This window comes from Salmo salar, chromosome ssa12 (genome assembly GCF_905237065.1).
Source record: "Salmo salar chromosome ssa12, Ssal_v3.1, whole genome shotgun sequence".
Lineage (NCBI taxonomy): Eukaryota > Metazoa > Chordata > Actinopteri > Salmoniformes > Salmonidae > Salmo > Salmo salar.
The window spans coordinates 13,646,900-13,671,113 of NC_059453.1; the positions used below are offsets into that span (position 1 = coordinate 13,646,900).

The 24,214-nt window shown below is 41.7% G+C and overlaps 1 protein-coding gene across 3 annotated transcripts; it reads left to right on the top strand.

Moving 5' to 3' along the window:
- Positions 1 to 7,535: 7,535 nt before the first annotated feature.
- LOC106564242 (GTPase IMAP family member 7) lies at positions 7,536 to 17,323 on the top strand. Of its 3 annotated transcripts, XM_045690769.1 has the most exons (5): positions 7,766 to 7,834; positions 10,170 to 10,253; positions 15,395 to 15,478; positions 16,262 to 17,191; positions 17,244 to 17,323. In XM_045690769.1, exons 3-5 carry the CDS (start codon positions 15,397 to 15,399, stop codon positions 17,261 to 17,263), a joined length of 1,032 nt encoding a protein of 343 aa, XP_045546725.1. In that variant the 5' UTR covers positions 7,766 to 7,834; positions 10,170 to 10,253; positions 15,395 to 15,396; the 3' UTR covers positions 17,264 to 17,323. The 3 variants fall into 3 exon arrangements, with proteins under 3 accessions (XP_045546724.1, XP_013985765.1, XP_045546725.1); XM_045690768.1 differs by lacking the exon at positions 10,170 to 10,253 and having other exon boundaries at positions 7,536 to 7,834; XM_014130290.2 differs by lacking the exon at positions 10,170 to 10,253 and having other exon boundaries at positions 7,536 to 7,834; positions 16,262 to 17,323.
- The last annotated feature ends 6,891 nt before the right edge of the window (positions 17,324 to 24,214 follow it).

Here is a 24,214-nt window from a genome sequence, read left to right on the forward strand (position 1 = left end):
TTCAATTACCATACTGGCTGGCAACGTTCTTATTCCTTGCTTACTAGCTAGCAAACTACGGCTAACTTATAGTCACATCAAAAAGTGCAAGCAGAATAACAGCAAAGTAGCTACATTTGCATTTGCTTAAGTTGTTTTCTTGAGACATTAATTTGGATACATCCATAACAATGAGCTAATGCTCACTCGTCAGGACACTGTTGTTCAGGTGAAAAAGCTGTAGTGTTTGAGAGATAAGCAGCATGTTATTAGGCACACCTGGTTAAAATGGTACAGTGCGTGATATTGGAAATATGTATCTGATTGGATGCGCATGGTTTTATTGGCAGGCCTCATTGGTTGTTTGCCAAGGTATTCAGTTGTTTTTCCTTTGAGCAGGTGCAGATGGACTCAGCTTGGAACCTGCTATGTAGTATCCACTGTCATCTTGGAAATAAACCTCTTTGTGATGTTAATGCTTTATACTGTCGAGTTTCTCTTTACAATAACTAAAATAAACCCGCTTATCTTAACTGGGGATGCAACACTTGTCACGCACGCCCTGACCGTAGAGAGCCTGTTTATTTCTCTATCTGGTTAGGTCAGGGTGTGATTTGGGTGGGCATTCTTGATTATGTATTTCTATGTTGGCCTGATATGGTTCCCAATCAGAGGCAGCTGTCCAGGCCTCCACTCCATTACGAGTTGGCCAATAGGTTTGACCATGCATTCCTCTACTGAACTTTAACCATACCACGTGGTTAAACTATCGATACAGAATAATAACAAGTCTTTGATATTAAGTACTAGTCTGCAGCTAGAATTCGGTATCATTGAACGTGAAGACCGACGAAACATCCATTCTATAACGACATTAATGAATGTCGCTTTGAAAGATCCACACTAACCAAGAGAGAGAGAGAGAGAGAGAGAGAGAGAGAGAGAACTCTCCAACAGGACAAAAACTCTCCAACAAGGATCACGACAACACACTGAGCGTAAATATATATTGATTGCAATTGTTCCCGAATGAGTGAGCGTTCATGTGCAAAGAATTAGCATATCAATTGTTAATATTTATCAACTCTGTAGTGTCTTCTCAGCTGCCCTTTATGACTCTTTTACAATCGTACCCATATACAGTTTGAAAATGGAAGACTGGGACGCTGATAAGTACCTACATTGGAATGCAGTGGCTCTACAGTAACATGCTATACATGACATCAGAGCTCAGGGTCTCCGCTTTACGGCTCTGTACGGGTATTGACTGACAGCCGTTCTGAATTGGAGCACCGTACAGGACAAGACGTTTACCTCCTGCTAATTGGGCAACTTTTGTACATTTTTGGGTCAGAGTGAGGGAAATGCTGTAAATTAAGAGGACTCGATGTATTTTGAAAGAGGAGACGTTGAGGATTATAATAAATACCACTTTGATGTCTTACAAGCAAGCCAAACATCCGCGCGTCCAAATTTGCACTTCACATTTGCATATCATAAAACTCATGTCAACATTTTTGAGCACTGTTTTACAGCAGACAACGCATCTGAATGCACTCATGACTCCATTCTATGAGCACCAAAATTACCATCTCCTTCTCTGAATTGCCTTGTGAAAGCCCAACACTAAGATCGTATTTTAACATTTAGCTTGTCATGTTAGCAATTGAACAAGCTTTTAAATAAGCCCACCTGACCCAGATTGTGATTTATAATGGGACGTTTTTGAATTGCATTAACAGTTATCTTGTAAAGGCGGGATGCAGCGCTGTGTTTCAAACAAAACAACTACAAGTGTGCTTGCTCTAGTTCCTCAACGGCACAGATAGGAGAGCTCAAAAAAGCACCTTATAGTTGAAGAGCTTGAGTCATAAAAGTGCAATGAAGTCACTTATGAACCATGAACATTTTGGAGAGGTGTGTTGCCACTCTCACTCAAAACTAAAAAGCACATCAAATCAACAGAGTAATCTCACTGGGCACATTTCAACGTCTACCCCACGTTGGTTCGTTGTAATTTCATTGAAATGATGTGGAAACAACATTGATTCAACCAGTGTTTGCCCAGTGGGATGTTTGGATTCAGTCTTGTGTCAGGTGAACTGTTAAATCCTCACCTTTAGTCTAATCATTTTCCCATAACATTTCAATTTAGCCCTGTCCACATAGGCCAATTCCCATGAGTATAAAGGGTTAAGGTCAATGACATCATGAACTCTACAGTACCTTCTACTAGGACATTTTAGACAAAACCTGGTTGCCTCTACCAGGAACCTAAAACGAGTGTAAGGGGGTAAACAATAGTTATTATACACTGAGTGTGCAAAATATTAACAACACATTAGGACAGTTGTGGGAAGCATTGTAGTCAACATGGGTCAGCATCCCTGTGGAACGCTTGACACTTGTAGATTCCATCACCTGACGAATTGAGGCTGTTCTGAGGAAATAAGGAAAACTATAGAAGATGTCAATCTGAGCCTGCAAGTAGATACAGTATGAATATATATATATATGTGTTTAATGTTGTCTTCTACAGCTCTTTTACATGGGGAGGAAGATGAGGCATCAGGTGTTGGTAAGTATGTCTCAATTATTTTATGGTCAGAAAGATGTTTTTAGATTTCACAGGGAAAGCCAACAAATGCACAGAAATCCAGATCATATTTCATTATTCTGTCATAATGAATCATTAATAATATGTAACAAACAGATTATTTTTGGATAAGATAGACAAAGCAGACCTCAACTTGGTACAAGGTCATGGAAACAGATCACGCTACAACAGGATTTATACAAATATATCATTTATCACACGGTTCTTACAATGTTATTATTACAGTTTCAATAAAAGGAAGGAAGCATAAATGGAAAGCAACATGAAGGTTGTAGCTTCTGTAGTTCACAAAGTAAGGAGCTTAATGAATACAATGGCTTGCTTAATGTGCTTAAGTTAAAGCAAAGGTAACTCTGGGTCTTCCATTCCTGTGGCGGTCCTCATGAGAGCCAGTTTCAGTAGCATGAGAGCCAGTAGCGCTTGATGGTTTTTGTGACTGCACATGAAAAAACTTTCAAAGTTCTTGAAATGTTCCATATTGACTGACCTTCATGTCTTAAAGAAATGATAGAATGTAATTTCTCTTTGCTTATTTGAGCTGTTCTTGACATAATATGGACTTGTTATTTTACCAAATAGGGCTGTCTTCTGTACACCCCCCTACCTTGTCACAACACAACCGATTGCCTCAAACACATTAAGAAGGAAAGCAATTCCACAAATTAACTTTTAACAAGGCACACCTGTTCATTGTAATGCATTCCAGGTGACTACCTCATGGAGCTGGTTGAGAGAATGCCAAGTGTGTGCAAAGCTGTCATCAAGGCAAAGGGTGGCTATTTGAAGAATCTCAAATCTCAAATATATTTTGATATGTTTAACACTTTTTTAATTACTATATGATTCCATATGTGTTATTTCATACTTTTGATTTCTTCACTATTATTCTACAATGTAGAAAATGTAAAAAATAAAGAAATACCCTTGAATTAGTTGAATGATTGTATGTCCACAGGATGGAAGGAGGCAGAGAGACATGCTCCTCCACTGCATCACTATATGTGACCCGTTCCAAGAAGCTAGGCATATGTCATAAGTCACTACTTCACAGAATAGGCATTTGAACATTTATATTTTTTGTTTTTATGAAAACATGTTTTTTTGGCAGAAATGCCTAGTGGAACATTTGAACTTTCATGTACCTTAATAACAAACTTGTATGCCATCTGTAAATATGAATACAATTGTAAGAGTTACTGAAAAAACACTCAGCCATCAAGTGCTTTGAAAGGCTGGTAATGGCTCACATTAAGACCATTATCCCAGAAACCCAAGACCTACTCCAATTTGCATACCGCCCAAACAGATCCACAGATGATGCAATCTCTATTGCACTCCACACTGCCCTTTCCCACCTAGACAAAAGAAACCCCTACGTGAGAATCATTCATAGACTACAGCTGAGCGTTCAACACCATAGTGCCCTCAAAGCTCATCACTAAGCTAAGGAACTCTGGGACTTAACACCTCCCTCTGCAACTGGATCCTGGACTTCCTGACGGGCCGCCCCCAGGTGGTGAGGGTAGGTAACAACACATCTGCCACGCTGATCCTCAACACTGGAGCCTCTCAGGGGTGTGTGCTCAGTCCCCTCCTGTACTCCCTGTTCACCCACGACTGCATGGCCAGGCATGACTCCAACACCATCATTAAGTTTGCAGACGACACAACAATGGTAGTCCTGATCACCAACAATGACGAGACAGCCTATAGGCAGGAGGTCAGAGACCTGGCCAGGAGGTGCCAGAATAACAACCTATCCCTCAACGTAACCAAGACAAAGGAGATGATTGTGGACTACAGGAAAAGGAGGACCGAGCACGCCACCATTCTCATCGACGGGGCTGTAGTGGAGCAGGTTGAGAGCTTCAAGTTCCTTGGTGTCCACATCAACAACAAACTAGAATGGTCCAAACACACCAAGACAGTCGTGAAGAGGGCACGACAAAGTCTATTCCCCCTCAGGAAACTAAAAAGATTTGGCATGGGTCCTGAGATCCTCAAAAGGTTCTACAGTTGCAACATTGAGAGCATCCTGACTGGTTGCATCACTGCCTGGTACGGCAATTGCTCGGCCTCTGACCGCAAGGCACTACAGAGGGTAGTGCGTACGGCCCAGTACATCACTGGGGCTAAGCTGCCTGCCATCCAGGACCTCTACACCAGGCGGTGTCAGAGGAAGTCCCTAAAAATTGTCAAAGACCCCAGCCACCCCAGTCATAGACTGTTCTCTCTACTACCGCATGGCAAGCAGTACCGGAGTGCCAAGTCTAGGACAAAAAGGCTTTTCAACAGCATTTTGTGGCCCCCGCCCCAACCCCACTTTTACGCTGTTGCTACTCTCTGTTTATAATATATGCATAGTCACTTTAACTATACATTCATGTACATACTACCTCAACTGGCCCGACCAACCAGTGCTCCCGCACATTGGCTAACCGGGCTATCTGCATTGTGTCCCACCACCCGCCAACCCCTCTTTTATGCTACTGCTACTCTCTGTTCATCATATATGCATAGTCACTTTAACCATATCTACAATCAGCCTGACCAACCGGTGTCTGTATGTAGTGTCTGTAAGTAAGCATTTCACTGTAAGGTCGACACCTGTCGTATTCAGCGCACGTGACAAATACACTTTGATTTGATTTGCAACATTTACATTCACAGACTCTTCAATAATATATTCCTTCCATCTGCAAACACTTGAAACGTGGCAAATGCTTGTACATTACTTGCATTGCATCGTGTTGCATCAGCGTATCTTATACATCCCAGCTTTATATATGGTGGTAGATACTCTTCATCAAACATCAATAATACAGATTCATTTAGCTCTTTTCTCCATTCTCCAGACGGGTCAAGCGACGAGCATTAAATACTCCTGGTGTCACGTCCTGACCAGTAAAAGGGGTTATTTGTCATTGTAGTTTGGTCAGGGCGTGGCAGGGGGTGTTTGTTTTGTGTGTTTTGGTGTTTTTGGTTTAGGTTCTGTGTTTTCTATTTCTATGTTTAAATCTAGCTTTCTATTTCTATGTTGGGTTTTTGGTAGGACCTCCAATTAGAGGCAGCTGGTTGTCGTTGTCTCTAATTGGAGGCCATATTTAGTTGAGGTTTGTTTCACTTGTGTTTTGTGGGTGGTTATTTTCTGTACAGCCTGGGAGCCTTATGGGACTGCTTTTCGTCGTTTATTTAAGTGTTTTCTTTAAATAAATTAAGAAGATGAGCACTTTACACGCTGCGCCTTGGTCCCCTTTATACGACCCGTGTGACACCTGGAATGTTTTTCCTAAGATATTGATTATCAATGTCCAACGGGACGCCAGAGATAACAAAGCTGTTCACTTCATGTGTCTATAATTTTACAAGCCACAGTGCACGTACCTTTTGCTCTTTAGATACACACGATATCACATCAAATGCTGTTGGTCACATACACATGGTTAGCAGATGTTATTGCGAGTGTAGCGAAATGCTTGTTCTTCTAGTTCTGACAGTGTACCAATATCTAACAGGTAATATCTAACAAATACCTAATTCACACAAATCTAAGTAAAGGAATGGAATAAGAATCTATAAATATATGGAGGAGCAATGTCACAGCAGCATAGGCTAAGATGCAATGGATAGTATAGAATACAGTATATACATATGAGATGAGTAATGCAAGGTATGTACACATATTAAACTGACAACATCTACTTTGACTGCATCCACTTTTCCCAACGCCTTCTACACCATCCTTGTGACTTCAAAAGAGTTTCCCAAATAAACACCTTTATCCAAAAAACGTACTCCAACAAGCAACGATTCAACACTCATTTTCCACAACAATTGTTGCCCTTTTTGTTCAATTCTTGGACTTCACTGTTGTCCACCCATCCTTCTCACTAATGGTACTCAATGCACTTTCATCTTCAAACAACACTTCTGCTGTCTCAACTTTGATTCTGGGCAGACAGCCAATGTTGTGAATTGTCAGGAGGAGGTTGATAATAATGACACCCAACCAGAATTCAGACTCTGCGTGTTCTGAGTTGAACTATTTTTGCCTGGTAACACTCTCTCATTGGCTATAAATGACTAGTTACAGGGGAAACGAAACTTAACTCGGAATGTACATGTAACTGCCAAAATAAAAGAAACACTTGTGTAAACTGATGGTTCTGTCAGCTCTGTTATGTTGTGGGGTGCATTTTCCTGGCATGGTTTAGGTCCACTCAACCACTTAGAGACCAAGGTAAACACCAGTAAATACACAGCCATTCTGAGTGATCACCTTCAACCTGTGGTGAATAATGTCTATCCTGATGGGAGTGGTCTCTTCCAGGATGACAATGCCCCCATCCACAGGGCATGAGAGGTCACTGAATGGTTTTATGAGCATGAAAACTGTAAACCATATGCCATGGCTGTCTCAGTCACCAGATCTCAACCCAATTGAACACTTCAGGGAGATTCTGGATCAAAACCTGAGAGAGCGTTTTCCACCACCATCAAACAAACACCAAATTATGGAATTTCTCATGGAAGAATGGTGTCGCATCCCTCCAATAGAGTTCTAGACACTTGTAGAATCTATGCGCATTGAAGCAGTTCTGGCATTTCGTGGTCGGCCAACGCCCTATTAAGACACATTATGTTGGTGTTTCCTTTATTTTGGCAGTTACCTAAAAGGTCCAGCTAATAGCTTCACTAATAGTGAGTATTCAACTTAACTACCTTACTAATGAAATGACTTTCAATGATTACATTAGACGACCTAGGCAACTAATACCCTGAGTGCCAGTCTGTTTGTGCTATCATTACAACTCCTTGTCACTCATTGTCATGGCTTGATTGTGCTCTTTCCAACTCCATTGATCACTAACAGATCTGGGACCAGGCTAGGCAAATATAAAGTTACATTTAATAAAGCAATTTTTTGGCTGTTAAACAAAGAAAAATCATATACATTTTAACCTAAAGGTGTAAGACACATTTCATTTTACTGAGATGTGGGCTACCTTCTGATTCTGGGCAGACAGCAAAATTAAGTTGTAAGGAGGTTGATTTACAGCGACACCCTATCAGAATTCAGCCTCTGCCTGCCCTGAATTGAATTATTTTTGCCTAGCAACACTCTCTCATTGGCTAGAAATGACTAGTTACAGGGAAAACGAAACCTAACTCTGAATAACGGATCTCACAGTCACAGCAGAGGACAACAATTGACAGATCAGTACAACTGCACTAAAAGTGAGTATTCAACATAACTACCTTACTAATTAAATGTATAACATTAAACCGTTTTTTTTAAACAACTATAGCACAGCATTAAGTAAACATTTAATTGATACCAGGTCTGTTGACGTTATTGCGTGCCAAACAATGACATCACCAGACATGTCAACTAACAGCTAACACACCTGACTCCAATAATCAACTAATGATGGTCTTCAGTTTAGAATGCAATTAGTTGAATCAGGTGTTTTAGCTACAGGGTTGGGGGAAAAGTGTGATACGAATCAAGCCCCCGAGGCCTGGAGTTGCCCATCCCTTGTGTTCAGGAACTGGTCTTAACACTTAGCAGAAATGTTTGAATTATAGCCATGTTTAGAACGCAATTAAATCTTGATACGCTTTATTAGTACATTATGTTGACCTGAGAAGAGAATGTACTGTGTTTATCGACAGGTATACCAGATATCATTACTCTTTTTTTTATAGTTTAGATTTTTGAAAAGTCAAATTGCTGAGAAAAAAAAAATCGAATTAAGTGACAAACAGAGGTAAAGACAGTTTCAAGTTGGATAGTCGACGGATATTCCTGCTTTCAAACCACTTGAGCCACAGACTCCAAATAAGTGTCATGATGTTGGAAATATTGCACACAACCTTGCACAGGTCTTATTTTCACGATTTGGACATTAATTCACTTTCCAACGCTAATAAACATGTGGAAATGTGAGCAGCATTTTGTATTCCTAGTTGAATTAGTTAGGGAGCGTAAACAACCTTTTTTACATTCGAATTTCAATAGCTCCTTGGTCATGTGACCTACTTGACTCAAACAATGTTCAGAATGTCCACTGACTACCCTTCTATATTGCACACCCTTTAGTTTGTCCATTTTAATCTCACAAGATTTTACATTAATTGTTCTAAATTAAAAATTTCAATAGCTCCTTGGTCATGTAACCTACTGACTTCAAACAAGGTTCAGAATGTCCACTGACTACCCTTCTATATTGCACACCCTTTAGTTTGTCCATTTTAATCTCAAGATTTTACATACATTTTTCTAAATTTTAAATTTCAATAGCCACTTGGTCATGTAACTTACTGACTTCAAACAAGGTGCAGAATGTACACTGACTACCCTTCTATATTGCACACTCTTGTTTGTGTCCTGTAAAATCAAGCGGTGTAACGTACATTTTTCATAGTATTTTTTAACCGAAAGGTTGCTAGATTGAATCTCTGAGCTGACAAGGTAAAAATCTGTCATTCTGCCCCTGAGCAAGGTAGTTAACCCACTGTTCCCCGGGTGCCGAAGACGTGGATGTCGATTAAGGCAGCCCCCCGCACCTCTCTGATTCAGAGGGGTTGGGTTAAATGCAGAAGACACATTTCGGTTGAAGGCATTCAGTTGTACAACTGACTAGGTATCCCCCTTTCCCCAGCAGAGTAGAGGCACTTACCGAAGTTGCACACATAGGGAACATTTTTAGTAGCCTAGGGTCCGGGAAAATGTTGGCCTTTTATAAACGCATTTCATGCAATTCTACGTAATTTTACATGGCTGGAGACTTTGACAGAATCTTTTCTTAATACCGCACAAATGATCGAAATGGCAGGCCACATTGACACTGACAAACTAAGAATCTGAGATCAATAAAAACGACCATGTCTTGAATCCATCAATTGTCTAGGCCTAAATTAAGCACAGGTTGAAGGTGATCACTCAGAATGGTTGTGTATTTATTGGTGTTTACCTCTACAATATGAGCAGGGAATTATAGTCCTAAAAATGCTTTCCAGTTTCACTGCCAAAAGCCTATTTCTCTCTCTTTTGTAAAAATAATATTTGGAATTTGATCAAATATCTACAGCATAGTCTTTCTTCTCTTTTCAGCGGGAGCCATTTGCTTTCCAACCTGTGTTTTCCCTCGAATGTATTTGAAATATTGCGAAAGGCCTTTTTTGTTTGTGTGCTGTTTTTCCACTGACAGATTTACAGTGCGTTCCTGTCTGTAGACTATTCCTTGTTATTGGGCAACAATCCACAGCTATTGATCCCTTGTGGCTAAATGATAGGCCTTCTCATGGTGTAGTAGGCTATTCGAACAGACAGCAGTAATTCTAGAACTTTGGAAAATGTATTTAAATGTATCAAGAGTGCTGCCGTTCGTTCAGAACCCTTCCGGTGACTATGATTCTATAAGCAACCCATAAACCCTGGCCGGCCCAACCCAAATCAACTCTTAGAATATCAGGCCGGAGAATTAACTAAAAGGCAACTCGAATGAACTTTGATAGCTTTTATTATGATTTTTACATTGCAAAAAGTAACAATTATTTTTCATGTCAGGAGAGGTACTGGATCTGGCCAAATAGGTTCCGGAACAAAACAGTCCAGAACAGAGAGGTGCCGGATCACTGCCTTCACTCTATGGTAAATCATTTTTATCCTGATGGGGAGTGGTCTCTTCCAGGATGACAATGCCCCCGTCCACAGGATACGAGTGGTCGCTGAATGATTTGATGAGCTTGATGTAAACCATATGCCATGAACGTCTCAGTCACCCGATCTCAACCCAATTGACCACTTATTGAAAATTCTGTATCTCTGCCTGAGAAGGCTTTTTCCACCATCATCAATCAAACACGGAATTTCTCACAGAAGAATGGTGTCACATCCCTCTAATAGAGTTCCAGACACTTTTTGAATCTATGCCAAGGAGCAGTTCTGGTGGTTGGTGGTGGCCCAGCGACCTATTAAGACACTTTATGTTGGTGTTTCCTTTAATTTGGCAGTTATCTGTAAGTTGCAGCACATAGCTTCCTTTTCACATTCACAACAGGGAACAACAATTAACAGATCCATGCAACCACGCTAACAGTTAGTATTCAACTTAACTACCCGAGTGCCAGTCTATTTTTGCTATCTTTCCAACTCCTTGTCACTCCTTGTCATGGCTTGATAATGATCAATAGAGTTGGAAAGAGAACAAACAGATCTGGGAACAGGCTAACCAACTGTATAGTTTTATTTTTTCCCTTTTTTTCCCTAGGAGGCATCTATGTGTCTGACACATTTCATTATACCCAGAGATGTGGCCTATCTTCTGATTCTGGGCAGACAGGCAGGGTTGAGTTTTGTCTTATCCAAGGTTGTAAGGAATCAGAATTCTGCCTGTCCTGAGGTCAATTATTTCTCTCATTGAGAGAATGACTAGTTACGGGTGAAATGAAACGTAACTCACAATATAAGCTGCAGCACTTAGCTTCAGATCTCACAGTCACAACAGGGGACAATTAACAGATACGTGCAACTACACTAAAAGTGAGTATTCAACTTAACTACCTTACTAATTCAAATGGAATCAAATTTTATTAGTCACATGCTGAATACAACCTTACAGTGAAATGCTTGCTTACAAGCCCCTAATCAACAATGCAGTTAAAAAAATAACGGATTAGGATAAAAAAATAATAGGAACAAGTAATTAAAGAGCAGCAGTAAAATAACAATAGCGAGACTATATACAGTGGGTACCGGTACAGAGTTGATGTGCGAGGGCACCGGTTAGTCTAGGTAATTGAGGTAATATGTACATGTAGGTAGAGTTATTAAAGTGACTATGTATAGATAATAACAGAGAGTAGCAGCGGTGTAAAAGAGGGGGGGGGGGTGGCAATGCAAATACTCTGGGTAGCCATTTGATTAGATGTTCAGGAGTCTTATGGCTTGGGGGTAGAAGCTGTTTAGAAGCCTTTTGGACCTAGACTTGGCGCTCCGGTACTGCTTGCCGTGCGGTATCAGAGAGAACAGTCTATGACTAGGGAGTCTTTGACAATTTTTAGGGCCTTCCTCTGACACCGTCTGGCATAGAGGTCCTGGAAGGCAGGAAGCATGGCCCCAGTGATGTACTGGGCCATACGCACTACCCTCTGTAGTGCCTTGTGGTCAGAGACCGAGCAGTTGCCATACCAGGCAGTGATGCAACCAGTCAGGATGCTCGCGATGGTGCAGCTGTAGAACCTTTTGAGGATCCATGCCAAATCTTTTCAGTTGTGCTAGCAAAACACTCCTGTAGCTTAGCATCTGCTTCATCTAACCACTTTTTTATTGATCAAGTCACTGGTGCTTCCTGCTTTAATTTTTGCTTGTAAGCAGGAATCCGGAGGATAGCATTATAGTCAGATTTGCCAAATGGATGGCAAGGGAGAGCTTTGTACGCGTCTCTGTGTGTGGAGTAAAGGTGGTCTAGAATTGTTTTCCCGCTGGTTGCACATTTAACATTTGGTAAAACAGATTTAAGTTTCCCTGCATTAAAGTCCCAGGCCACTAGGAGCGCCGCCTCTGGGTGAGTGTTTTCCTGTTTGCTTATGGCGGAATACAGCTCATTTGGTGCAGTCTTCATGCCAGCATCAGTCTGTGGTGGTATATAGACAGCTACGAAAAATACAGATGAAAACTCTCTAGGTAGATCATGTGGGGATTTGAGAGGGATTTTTAAATTTATTTTTTACCTTTATTTAACTAGGCAAGTCAGTTAAGAACAAATTCTTATTTTCAATGACGGCCTAGGAACAGTGGGTTAACTGCCTTGTTCAGGGGCAGAACGACAGATTTTTACCTTGTCAGCTCAGGGATTCGATCTCAAATCAAGTGTTATTTGTCACGTACACATGGTTAGCAGATGTTAACCTCTCTAGGGTATGTGGGACGAAATCGTCCCACCTAGTCAACAGCCAGTGGAATCGAGTGGCGCGATATTCAAATACCTTAGAAATGCTATTTCCTCAATTTCTCAAACATATGACTATTTTACACCATTTTAAAGACAAGACTCTCGTTAATCTAACCACATTGTCTGATTTCAAAAAGGCTTTACCACGAAAGCAAAACATTAGATTATGTCAGGAGAGTACCCAGCCAGAAATAATCACACACCCATTTTTCAAGCTAGCATATAATGTCACATAAACCCAAACCACAGCTAAATGCAGCACTAACCTTTGATGATCTTCATCAGATGACACTCCTAGGACATTATGTTATACAATACATGCATGTTTTGTTCAATCAAGTTCATATTTATATCAAAAACCAGCTTTTTACATTAGCATGTGACGTTCAGAACTAGCAAACATACCGAAAACTTCCGGTGAATTTACTAAATTACTCACGATAAACGTTCACAAAAAACATAACAATTATTTTAAGAATTATAGATACAGAACTCCTTTATGCAATCGCGGTGTCTGATTTTAAAATAGCTTTTCGGCAAAAGCACATTTTGCAATATTCTAAGTAGATAGCTCGCCATCACGGGCTAGCTAATTTGACACCCACCAAGTTTGGCACTCACGAAACTCAGAATTACTTTAAGAAAAATTGGATTACCTTTGCTGTTCTTCGTCAGAATGCACTCCCAGGACTTCTACTTCATCCACAAATGTTGTTTTGGCTCAAAATAGGACCACGCAGTCGTCATACCGCTCAGGAAGGAGACACATTCTGTCTCCTAGAAATGAACGTACTTTGGTGTGAAAAGTGCAAATCAATCCCAGAACAACAGCAAAGGACCTTGTGAAGATGCTTGAGGAAGTATCAAAAGTATCTATATCTACAGTGAAACGAGTCCTATATCGACATAACCTGAAAGGCTGCTCAGCAAAAGGAAAAAGCCACTGCTCCAAAACCGCCATAAAAAAGCCAGACTACGGTTTGCAAATGCACATGGGGACAAAGATCGTACTTTTTGGAGAAATGTCCTCTGGCCATAAAGACCATCGTTATGTTTGGAGGAAAAAGGGGGAGGCTTACAAGCCGAAGAACACCATCCCAACCGTGAAGCACGGGGGTGGCAGCATCATGTTGTGGGGGTGCTTTGCTGCAGGAGGGACTGGTACACTTCACAAAATAGATGGCATCATGAGGCAGGAAATTATGTGGATATATTGAAGCAACATCTCAAGACATCAGTCAGGAAGTTGGTCGCAAAGCTTGGTCGCAAATGGGTCTTCCAAATGGGCAATGACCCCAAGCATACTTCCAAAATTGTGGCAAAATGGCTTAAGGACAACAAAGTCAAGGCATTGGAGTGGCCATCACAAAGCCCTGACCTCAATTCCATAGACAATTTGTGGGCAAAACTGAAAAAGGAGGCCTACAAACCTGACTCAGTTACACCAGCTCTGTCAGGAGGAATGGGCCAAAATTCACCCAACTTATTGTGGGAAGCTTGTGGAAGGCTACCCAAAACGTTTGACCCAAGTTAAACAATTTAAAGGCAATGCTACCAAATACTAATTGAGTGTATGTAAACTTCTGACCTGCTGGGAATGTGATGAAAGAAATAATAGCTGAAATAAATAATTCTCTCTACTATTATTCTGACATTTCACATTCTTAAAATAAAGTGGTGATCCTAACTGACCTAAGACAGGGGATTTTTACTAGGATTAAATGTCAGGAATTGTGAAAAACTGAGTTTAAATGTATTTGGCTAAGGTTTATGTAAACTTCCGACTTCAACTGTACATATGGTTTAATATTGTATTACAATGAAAGGAGAATGATGTTTTTCACTTTTATCTGAAACATTTATCTTGTTTTATTGAATAGAAACTAGGACAAGATAGTGTAGCACAGGGCAGTGTCTATGATATTTACCTAAGAGAGTTCAAGGGTTAAGTAGCCTATAGTGCAGGGATCATCAGCTAGATTCAGCCACTGTCCGATAATCTTTTTCTGGAGCGGATGGTCGGGGGCCGGAACATAATTACAAATAATTTGTAGTCTGCAAATTGACTGAAAGAAGCCCAAACAAATATGTTTGACAATGCCTGGATAGGTATTTTACATATTGGCCAGAGGAGGCTGTTGGGAGGAGCTATAGGAGGATGGGCTTATTGTACTATCTCAAATGGAATCAATGGAATGGTACCAACACATCAAACAATGTTTGACGCCGTTCCATTGTTTCCATTCCAGCCGTTACTATGAGCCCGTCCTCCTATAGCTCCTCCCACCAGGCTCCTCTGATATCAGCTAACCACACCATATGTTGTAGCAATCTGGTGCCCGACGGCACAGTTGATGACAAGGCACGCAACCATTGGTTGATGCATACGACGCCTGTGAAGGGAAACACAATCATACTTTTGCCCCAGCTAACACACCATACTCCAATAATCATTTAATAATTTAATCATGGTCTTCAGGTTTGAATGATTAGGTGTTTTAGCTCTAGGGCTGGAGGAAAATCAAGCCCCAGAGGACTGGAGTTGCCTATCCCTGGTGTACAGGAACTGGTTCATCTGGTCCCAACACGTAGCAGAATGTCAACTGTAGAATTATAAGCATGTTTAGGATGTACTTTGACACCCCCTATATGAGTACATTATGTTTTCCTGATATAGGCTATGTTGTTTGGGAATGTACTTTGTTGTACAACAGTTATAACACATATCATTACTCTTTTTATAGTTAAGATTGTTTGAAAGTCAAATAGCTGAGAAATAAATTGACTGTTGTTTTTTGTAATGAGGTCATCGTCTGTTTTTATGTTTTTGATGGAGCAGAGATGGAACGAGGAAGACGAAGGACTCTGTATTTTCTGTTCCTGTTTACACTCTGTCTGCAAGCCTTCCCTGGTCTATGCCAAGGTACACACACCCGTGCGCACACACATGCATGCACGTACACACACCAGGGCCATGTACAGACCTTTCAGGGGGCAGGTGCTCAAAATGGAAAAAGGGTGACATTCTGAAAAAACCAAAAGGCTGTAAATGTTAACATCTTTTAGCATAGGCCTATTTATTTCTGCAACACACTCAGTTCAGTGCCTCCTAAAGACATGATTGACATGGGGTAAAGGAGGTGGGCTATCAGCTGATCATTGATGACAGATGTTCATCTGCTAGTTAGTTTATTTATTATACTGATTGTAATTTACTTTTGTCTTTTCTTACCCTCTCTGCTCCTATCAGCCAATCAGACTGAATACGGATGATGATGTAGGCTAAATCAAGTATCATCAAGTGTTAAATAAATGTTATGCTGCTGTGGCAGTACTTTTGATATATAAACTAGGTAGCTAGCTACACACTCCATCGGTGACCGCTTCTCTCAAGCCATTCATGTTTGGATACTGGCCGTGCGCAAACTCCTTACTGGGCAGACTGGGAAACAAGTGTAACCAACAAACAGGGTGGGGAGTGGTGAACTTGACGACAACTTGCGAGCAGTGGGTTCTGAACAAGTACAACAACAAAAAATTGTGTGGGGGGGGGGGGAATTATACCACCACCCAAAAGGGTGCTTTAGAGACTGGAAGGACAAAGGGGCATGTGCTCTGCACGGTTAGAGACTGACACACACACACATTTCATTAGGTTTTCATCAAGACAATCACTATCAACTCAAGCACTTATTTGTTTTCACAGTTTCTGGGCAGCCCTCTGACCTCAGGATAGTTTTAGTAGGGAAGACTGGAGCAGGGAAGAGTGCAACAGGAAACACCATCCTGGGGAGAAAGGTGTTTAGAGAAGACCTCTCCCCTGAGTCTGTCACTGATCACTGTGAGAAACAGAGTGGAGTGGTGGATGGGAGGAAGACTGATGTCATCGACACCCCGGGGCTCTATGACACAACAATGTCTAAAGAAGAGATGAAAAGTGAGATAGAAAAGGCCATCTACATGTCAGTCCCAGGACCCCACGCCTTCCTGCTGGTGATCAGACTGGGGAGGTTCACAGAGGAGGAGAGGAACACTGTGAAGTGGATCCAGGAGAACTTTGGAGAAGAAGCCTCAAAGTACACCATCATTCTGTTCACCGGTGGAGACCAGCTGGAGGACAAATCAGTGGTGGAGTTTCTAAGTGAGAGTGAGGAGCTTATGAAACTCGTCAAGGTCTTTAAGGGCAGAAATCATGTCTTCAATAATAAAAACAAGAATGACTACACTCAGGTCCCAGAGCTGCTGAAGAAGATAGATGAGATGGTGATGAAGAATGGAGGACAACACTACACCAATGAGATGTACCAGGAGGTCCAGAGGAAGATCAAAGAAGAGGAGGAGAAGAGAGAACAGGAGGAGAGGGAGAAACAGGAGGAGGAGTTCAGAAAACTGGAAGAGAAGGTGAGAGAGGAGGAGAGGAAGAAACAGGAGATCAGGAAACAGGTAAAGGAGGTGAGAGAGGAGGAAAGGAAGAAACAGGAGCAGATGAAGAAGTCAAAGGACCTATGGGGAAAAGTTGTTGGATTGTTAGCAACTGTTGCCACAGCGGTGGTAGCAGGACCAGCAGCAATTCCAGTTGGAATTGCTGTAGTTGTAAAAGAGGTAGCTGAAGATGTAGTTGAACATTTACAAAATTCTCAGTAAGTAAAGATGAGGAAGAGGTGGCAGTGTGAAGTACCACTCTCTTCCTCATCTTAATGTCAAGTAGTAGCAGTAGAATATATTAATACTGTACAATGACAACCATCTGGGATTGTTCAACACTTTCTAATATGATCAGTTATTTAACAAGTAATTACTACCCTCCCTCCCTAGTCTGTGTTCTACCTCAACCCTCCCTCCCTGGTTTGTGAACTCCATTTATCCTCCTTCTCTGGTCTGTGTACTCCCTCTACCCTCCCTAGTCTGTGTACTCCCTCTATCCTCCCTCCCTTCCTCCCTGGTCTGTGTACTCCCTCTACCCTCCCTCCCTGGTCTGTGTACTCCCTCTATCCTCCCTCCCTGGTCTGTGTACTCCCTCTACCCTCTCTCGACCCTCCCTCCCTGGTCTGTGTTCTCCCTCTACCCTCCCTCCCTGGTCTGTGTACTCCCTCTACCCTCTCTCTACCCTCCCTCCCTGGTCTGTGTTCTCCCTCTACCCTCACTCCCTGATCTGTGTTCTCCCTCTACCCTCTCTCTCCCTTCCTGGTCTGTGTACTCCCTCTACCCTCCCTCCCTGGTCTGTGTTCTCCCTCTACCCTCCCTCCCTGGTCTGTGTTCTCCCTCTACCCTCCCTCTACTCTCCCTCCCTGGTCTGTGTTCTCCCTCTACCCTCCCTCTACTCTCCCTCCCTGGTCTGTGTTCTCCCTCTATCCTCCCTCCCTGGTCTGTGTTCTCCCTCTATCCTCCCTCCCTGGTCTATGTTCTCTCTCTACCCTCCCTCCCTGGTCTGTGTACTCCCTTTACCCTCCCTCCCTGGTCTGTGTTCTCCCTCCATCCTCCCTCCCTGGTCTGTGTTCTCCCTCCATCCTCCCTCCCTGGTCTATGTTCTCTCTCTACCCTCCCTCCCTGGTCTGTGTACCCTCTCCAGCCTCCCTCCCTGGTCTATGTTCTCCCTTTACCCTCCCTGCTCATCGCTAAGTAGGACAATTATTACTTCAACAATTACAATAAAATAACTTCTATATTATATCATTACATTTTTGTATGTTTAATCCAGTTTATAACATGACATCATTGAATACTTGTTTCTGATTGGCTTGAAGGGCATTCTAGAGTATCCATTATTTCCTGATAACACACTGTATATTTGCAAGGTAGAACTCAATGGCTATAGTTCATTCTTACATGTTCTATGTTTCAGCTGCTTTTGAAAGCAAAAGTCAAATTGAAAACATTATTGGCATTGTTGAATTCAATTTTCATACTACTGTAGTTGCTACCAGGCAACTACAGTAGCTAGCTAATAAACTTGCTAGCAACTTCAGTGGATGTTGAACACATTTCTTCCTACAAATGAACACATTTCCAGCTGCAAATATGCTAAATTGTATCCATAGTATAAAAGGGATAATCATCTCTGGGCTCTCTAGGCGTTTTCTGAAAAGAATGCAACTCCGTGGAAGGTTAAGTTTCACTACGCTAGCACGTCGTAGAGCCCCGAGTTGATTATCATGGCTATCTGAAAATGTCTGAGCTGTTTATAAATTTACAGATTATCCATTATTTGTATTTTTTTTGTTTCATGTTTGTGCTGTATAATGTTTTGTGATTTGTCAATCTTTGATGAACATTTGATGGACAACCTTTGAGGACATTTGTGACCGGTTTCAGGAAACTAGGCGTATGTCGTGGGTCACTACTTCACAGGAGAGCCGTTGGAACCTAAACATTTATCAACATTTTTTAACCTGGTTGGTTAGCTACCTGCAGATTCATGTAGGGTAGTAACATCATGAGTTGTGATAATGGTTAATTGTTGACCTAGCTAGCTAGCTAATGTTAGCTGGCTGGCTCGCTAGCTAACGTTACGTGTATGACCTTATTATTCAGAGCTTTTTGCTTGGCTAGCTATAGCCTAATGTTAGCTAGCTAACATTGAACCTGCTTGGTTAGCTATCTGCAGATTCATGAAAGGGTAGTAACGTCATGAGTTGGGATTATGGTTCATTGTTTACCTAGCTACATGTCTTGAGGACCCCTTCGAGATAAAATCCCGTTAACGGGATTGGTTGGACAACAACCAGTGAGATCACACGGCGCGAAATGTAAAAAAAATTCTCAAAATTAAAAATCAAGTATTATACGGCATTTTATAAAAATACTCTACTCGTTAATCCAATCACATGGTCCGATTTCAAAAAGGCTTTACGGTGAAAGTAAAGCATTAGATTATTTTTCGGATAGCACATTAGCAAAAAAAAAAAGCTATTTTCCAAGCACGGATAGCCGTCACAAAACCAGATATACAGCTACAATTAAGCACTAACCTTTGACAATCTTCATCAGATGACACTCCTAGGACATCATGTTAGACAATACATGCATTTTTTTTGTTCGATCAAGTTCATATTTATATCCAAAAACCCAATTTTTACATTGGCGCATGACGCTCAGAAAATGTTTTCTCCCCATAACCCTCGGTGAATAGGCACATTCATTTACAGAAGAACTCATAAACGTTGACAATTTATAACAATTATTTAAAGAATTAGAGATAATCTACTCCTTTATGCAACCACTTTGTCAGATTTCAAAATAACTTTACGGAAAAAGCACATTGTTCAATATTCTGAGTACAGAACTAAGCCTTCAATGCTAAGCTATACAGTTCGCCTACAACCACGGCGTCGACAAATCTCTAAAAATATGTTCGAAATATTTTCTTACCTTTGCTGATCTTCGGCAGAATGCACTCGGAAGGGGTCGCACTTCCACAAGAAATGTTCATTTGTTCTGCAAAGTCCATAATTTATGTCCAAATACGTCCGTTTTGTTGACCCATCCAGAACACTTTACAATGCCATGTGGCGTGGACGCAAATCCATAGACGAAATGTTCAAAAGTTCCATTACCGTTTGTAGAAACATGTCAAACGATGTTTACAATCAATCCTTTAGGGTATTTTGTAACGTAAAATTGCGATAATTTTACAACCGGGTAATAGGTATTCATCCCAGAAGAAAAATAACGAACAGCGAAGTCACGTGCATGCGCGTCACGAGACACCTGTCCTCAGACTGGCCACTGATTGACTGAGCCATAATTTTCTGCCCGGTAACAGGTGACGGATGAAACCAGTTCCCAAAGATTGTTGACAGCCAATGGAAGAGTTAGGAGGTGCAACGTAAATCCTATGTCACTGTAGTTTTTCAAGGGATTCAAAAGAAAAACTACATTTCTAATTTCTCCCACTTCCTGATTCAATCCTTCTCAGGTTTTTGCCTGCCATATGAGTTCTGTTATACTCACAGACACCATTCAAACAGTTTTAGAACCTTCAGAGTGTTTTCTATCCAGATCTACTAATAATATGCATATTCTATTTTCTGGGCCAGAGTAGTAACCTGTTTAATTTGGGTATGTTTTTCATCCGGCCGTGAAAATACTGCCCCCTAGCCCCAAAAGACTCCACTATGCAAGTAAACTTTTCGGGTGCGTTTGTAAATTCAGTCTGGCAATCTACTCCGATTTCAGGGCACTCTCGTCTCAGTGTGCCAGAGAGAGCAAAATAACTTATGAATTTACAAACGCTCAACACCCATTGAATATGACCATTGTCGGCAAATAAGCGTAATTAAATTGTTGCCAGCAGCACAGTTACAGTCACCAACGCTCTCGATAATATGAAAACAGCCTAACCAGCTCTGCTAGGGTGAGTAAAATGGTCAGAGTGGGGTGTTCTCTCATTATGTGTCTGGAAGTAGTGTCACGATTCTCTGACACAGAACCCAGAAGCAGACCAGGACAAGGTGAGTAAAATGAAGGTGAGTATTTATTGGTAGTCTTGATGTGTAATTTGAGTGATCGAGGAGACGGAGCGGCAGCGGAGGTGCATTGATGAGAGTAAATGGGTTGATCCAATGAAGTCACTGTATCCACCGACAGCCAGGCAAGGGAGTTGAATGTTCCGGGAGAATGACTGTAGACAGAGTAAACGGGAGTGAGTAACCATTAACAAGCACAAAACAACAAAACTAGCTCAGGAAACATGAGGCTGATACGCTGGCACAACATACTGTTCATTGCTAACGATCCGGCAGGGAATGGATGTCAGCTCAGGGTTTAAGAAGAGGTGAAGATCAGGACCAGGTGTGCAGAAGGTTGATGAGATGCAGGTGCGGGTAATAAATAGATCTCCCGCCTAACCTCGTTGCCTGGCAACCAGACAGGGTGCGTTCAGGAACCTTAGACAACACTCAAACAAAAACAGTCATCTCAGCCAGAAACAGACTCAGGAAGCGGGATTCCTGACGAGTAGCTAGCCAATGTTAGCCAGTTAGCTTGCGTGCTTGACTGCAGTTGTGAGGTCAGAATGTTCGGATCAACCCTACTCATCGCCCAGAGCGTCCGGTGTGCGCTCTGAACTAGAAACACTCTGAATGTATGAATGTACAATCTGACAGCACAGTTGCCGTCACCACAGCTCAGAGATTTAACAATGCTCCTATGAAAGGTTCTAACAATGAACATAGCTTTTTGGGAAACCGGGCCCTGGTCTCTTTGACACAACGCTCGTTGAAAAGGCAATGAAGAGTGAGATGGATGTATAGACAAGCCAGGACATGTTGCTGCTGGTGATCAGACTGACAAGGTTCACAGACAAGGAGAGGAACACTGAAGTGGATCCAGGAGAACTTTGGAGAGGAATCCTCAAAATATACTATTCTAAAATTTCTCTTAATTTCTCACAATTACAAAATAAAATGTGAAGCAAAACCAATGGCTTGCATTGTAATTTTTACTTTTCATGTTTGGTTTACAGATTCAGGGCAGCCTTCAAAAATGATTATATTATTCACTGGTGAAGATCAGTTAAATGCTAATCAGTCGAAGGTTGTGGGAGAAAGCAATGAGCTTCAGGATCTTATAAACATCTGTGGATTTAGAAATCACTCTCTCAACAACCAGACAAAAGATCGCTCTCAGGTCACAGAGCTGCTGAGGAAGACAGAGCAGATGGTGGAGGGGACTGGAGGACAGTACTACACCAGTGAGATGATAGAAGAGATGGTGGAGGGGAATGGAGGACAGTACTACACCAGTGAGATGATAGAGGAGATGGAGGAGAGGACTGGAGGACAGTACTACAACAGTGAGATGGTAGAGGAGATGGTGGAGGGGAATGGAGGACAGTACTACACCAGTGAGATGATAGAGGAGACTGGAGGATAGTACTACAACAGTGAGATGGTAGAGGAGATGGTGGAGGGGACTGGAGGACAGTACTACAACAGTGAGATGGTAGAGGAGATGGTGGAGGGGACTGGAGGACAGTACTACAACAGTGAGATGGTAGAGGAGATGGTGGAGGGGAATGGAGGACAGTACTACACCAGTGAGATGGTAGAGGAGATGGTGGAGGGGAATGGAGGACAGTACTACACCAGTGAGATGGTAGAGGAGATGGTGGAGGGGAATGGAGGACAGTACTACACCAGTGAGATGATAGAGGAGACTGGAGGATAGTACTACAACAGTGAGATGGTAGAGGAGATGGTGGAGGGGACTGGAGGACAGTACTACAACAGTGAGATGGTAGAGGAGATGGTGGAGGGGACTGGAGGACAGTACTACACCAGTGAGATGATAGAGGAGATGGTGGAGGGGAATGGAGGACAGTACTACACCAGTGAGATGTATCAGGAAGCTCTGAGAGCCCAAGAACAGACAGACAGTTGGAGAAAGATTGCAAAGTTAGGGAAAGCCGTAGCAAAGGCAGGAACTTGTTTTTTAATCACTGGAACAGCAGAGCTTGTGTCACCAATTGAGTTGCCGACAACATCAGTAGCGATATAATTAGGTTAGGAAGCAGGATGCATTTCACTGATTATAACCACGGCCAATGACTTCTGATAGGGAGCGGAAAGCAACTAACGATTCATATTCGGACGAAGAATCAACATTTTTAGAAAATATCTACATACAAACAGCAGTGTAAACTTCTCTGTCACTTGTTTAGGTCAGACTGTCTTGTTTTTACACAAAATTATTTCTGAAGGAAAAACATGAAAATATATGCAAGCCATTGTGAGGAGTTTATAAATACAGAATGGTCCCTCTAGTGGTGACCTTGAACACAACACTCTCTGGTCTGATGGGTCCCTCTAGTGGTGACCTTGAACCCAACACTCTGGTCTGATGGGTCCCTCTAGTGGTGACCTTGAACACAACACTCTCTGGTCTTATGGATCCCTCTAGTGGTGACCTTGAACACAAAACTAAATAAGAAGGCCAGTGTTTCTCAACCTTTTTCGTTTACTGTACCACGGCGAAAGCATAAAGTTAGATTATGTTAGGACAGGTACAACACAAGAAAAACCACACAGCCATTTTCCAAGCAGGAGAGGGGTCACAAAAACCATAAATTCAGCTAAAATTATGCACTAACCTTTGACGATCTTCATCAGATGACACACCTAGGACTTAAATGTTAGACAATACATGTATGTTTTGTTCGATAAATTTCATATTTATATCCAAAAACAGCATTTTACATTGGTGCGTGACGTTCAGAAAATATTTTGCCACCAAAACTTCCAGTGAATCAGCACAACAATTTACAAAAATACTCATCGTAAATGTTGATAAAATATTAAACTGTTAATCAAAGAATTGTAGATGAACATCTCCTTTATGCAACCGCTGTGACAGATTTCAAAAAAGCTTCACGAGGAAAGCACACTTTGCAATAATCCGAGTACTGTGCTCAGAAAAAGACGTCAAGCAATACAGATACCTGCCATTTTGGAGTCATCTAAAATCATAAATAGCATTAGAAATATTCACTTACCTTTGATGATCGTCATCAGAAGGCACTTCCAGGAATCCCAGGTCCACAATAAATGTTGTTTTGTTCGATAAAGTCCATAATTTATGTCCAAATAGCTCCTTGTTGTTAGCGCGTTCAGTAAGCTACTCCAAAAATGTAGGAAGCAAGGCCAAAATGTCACGACGAAAA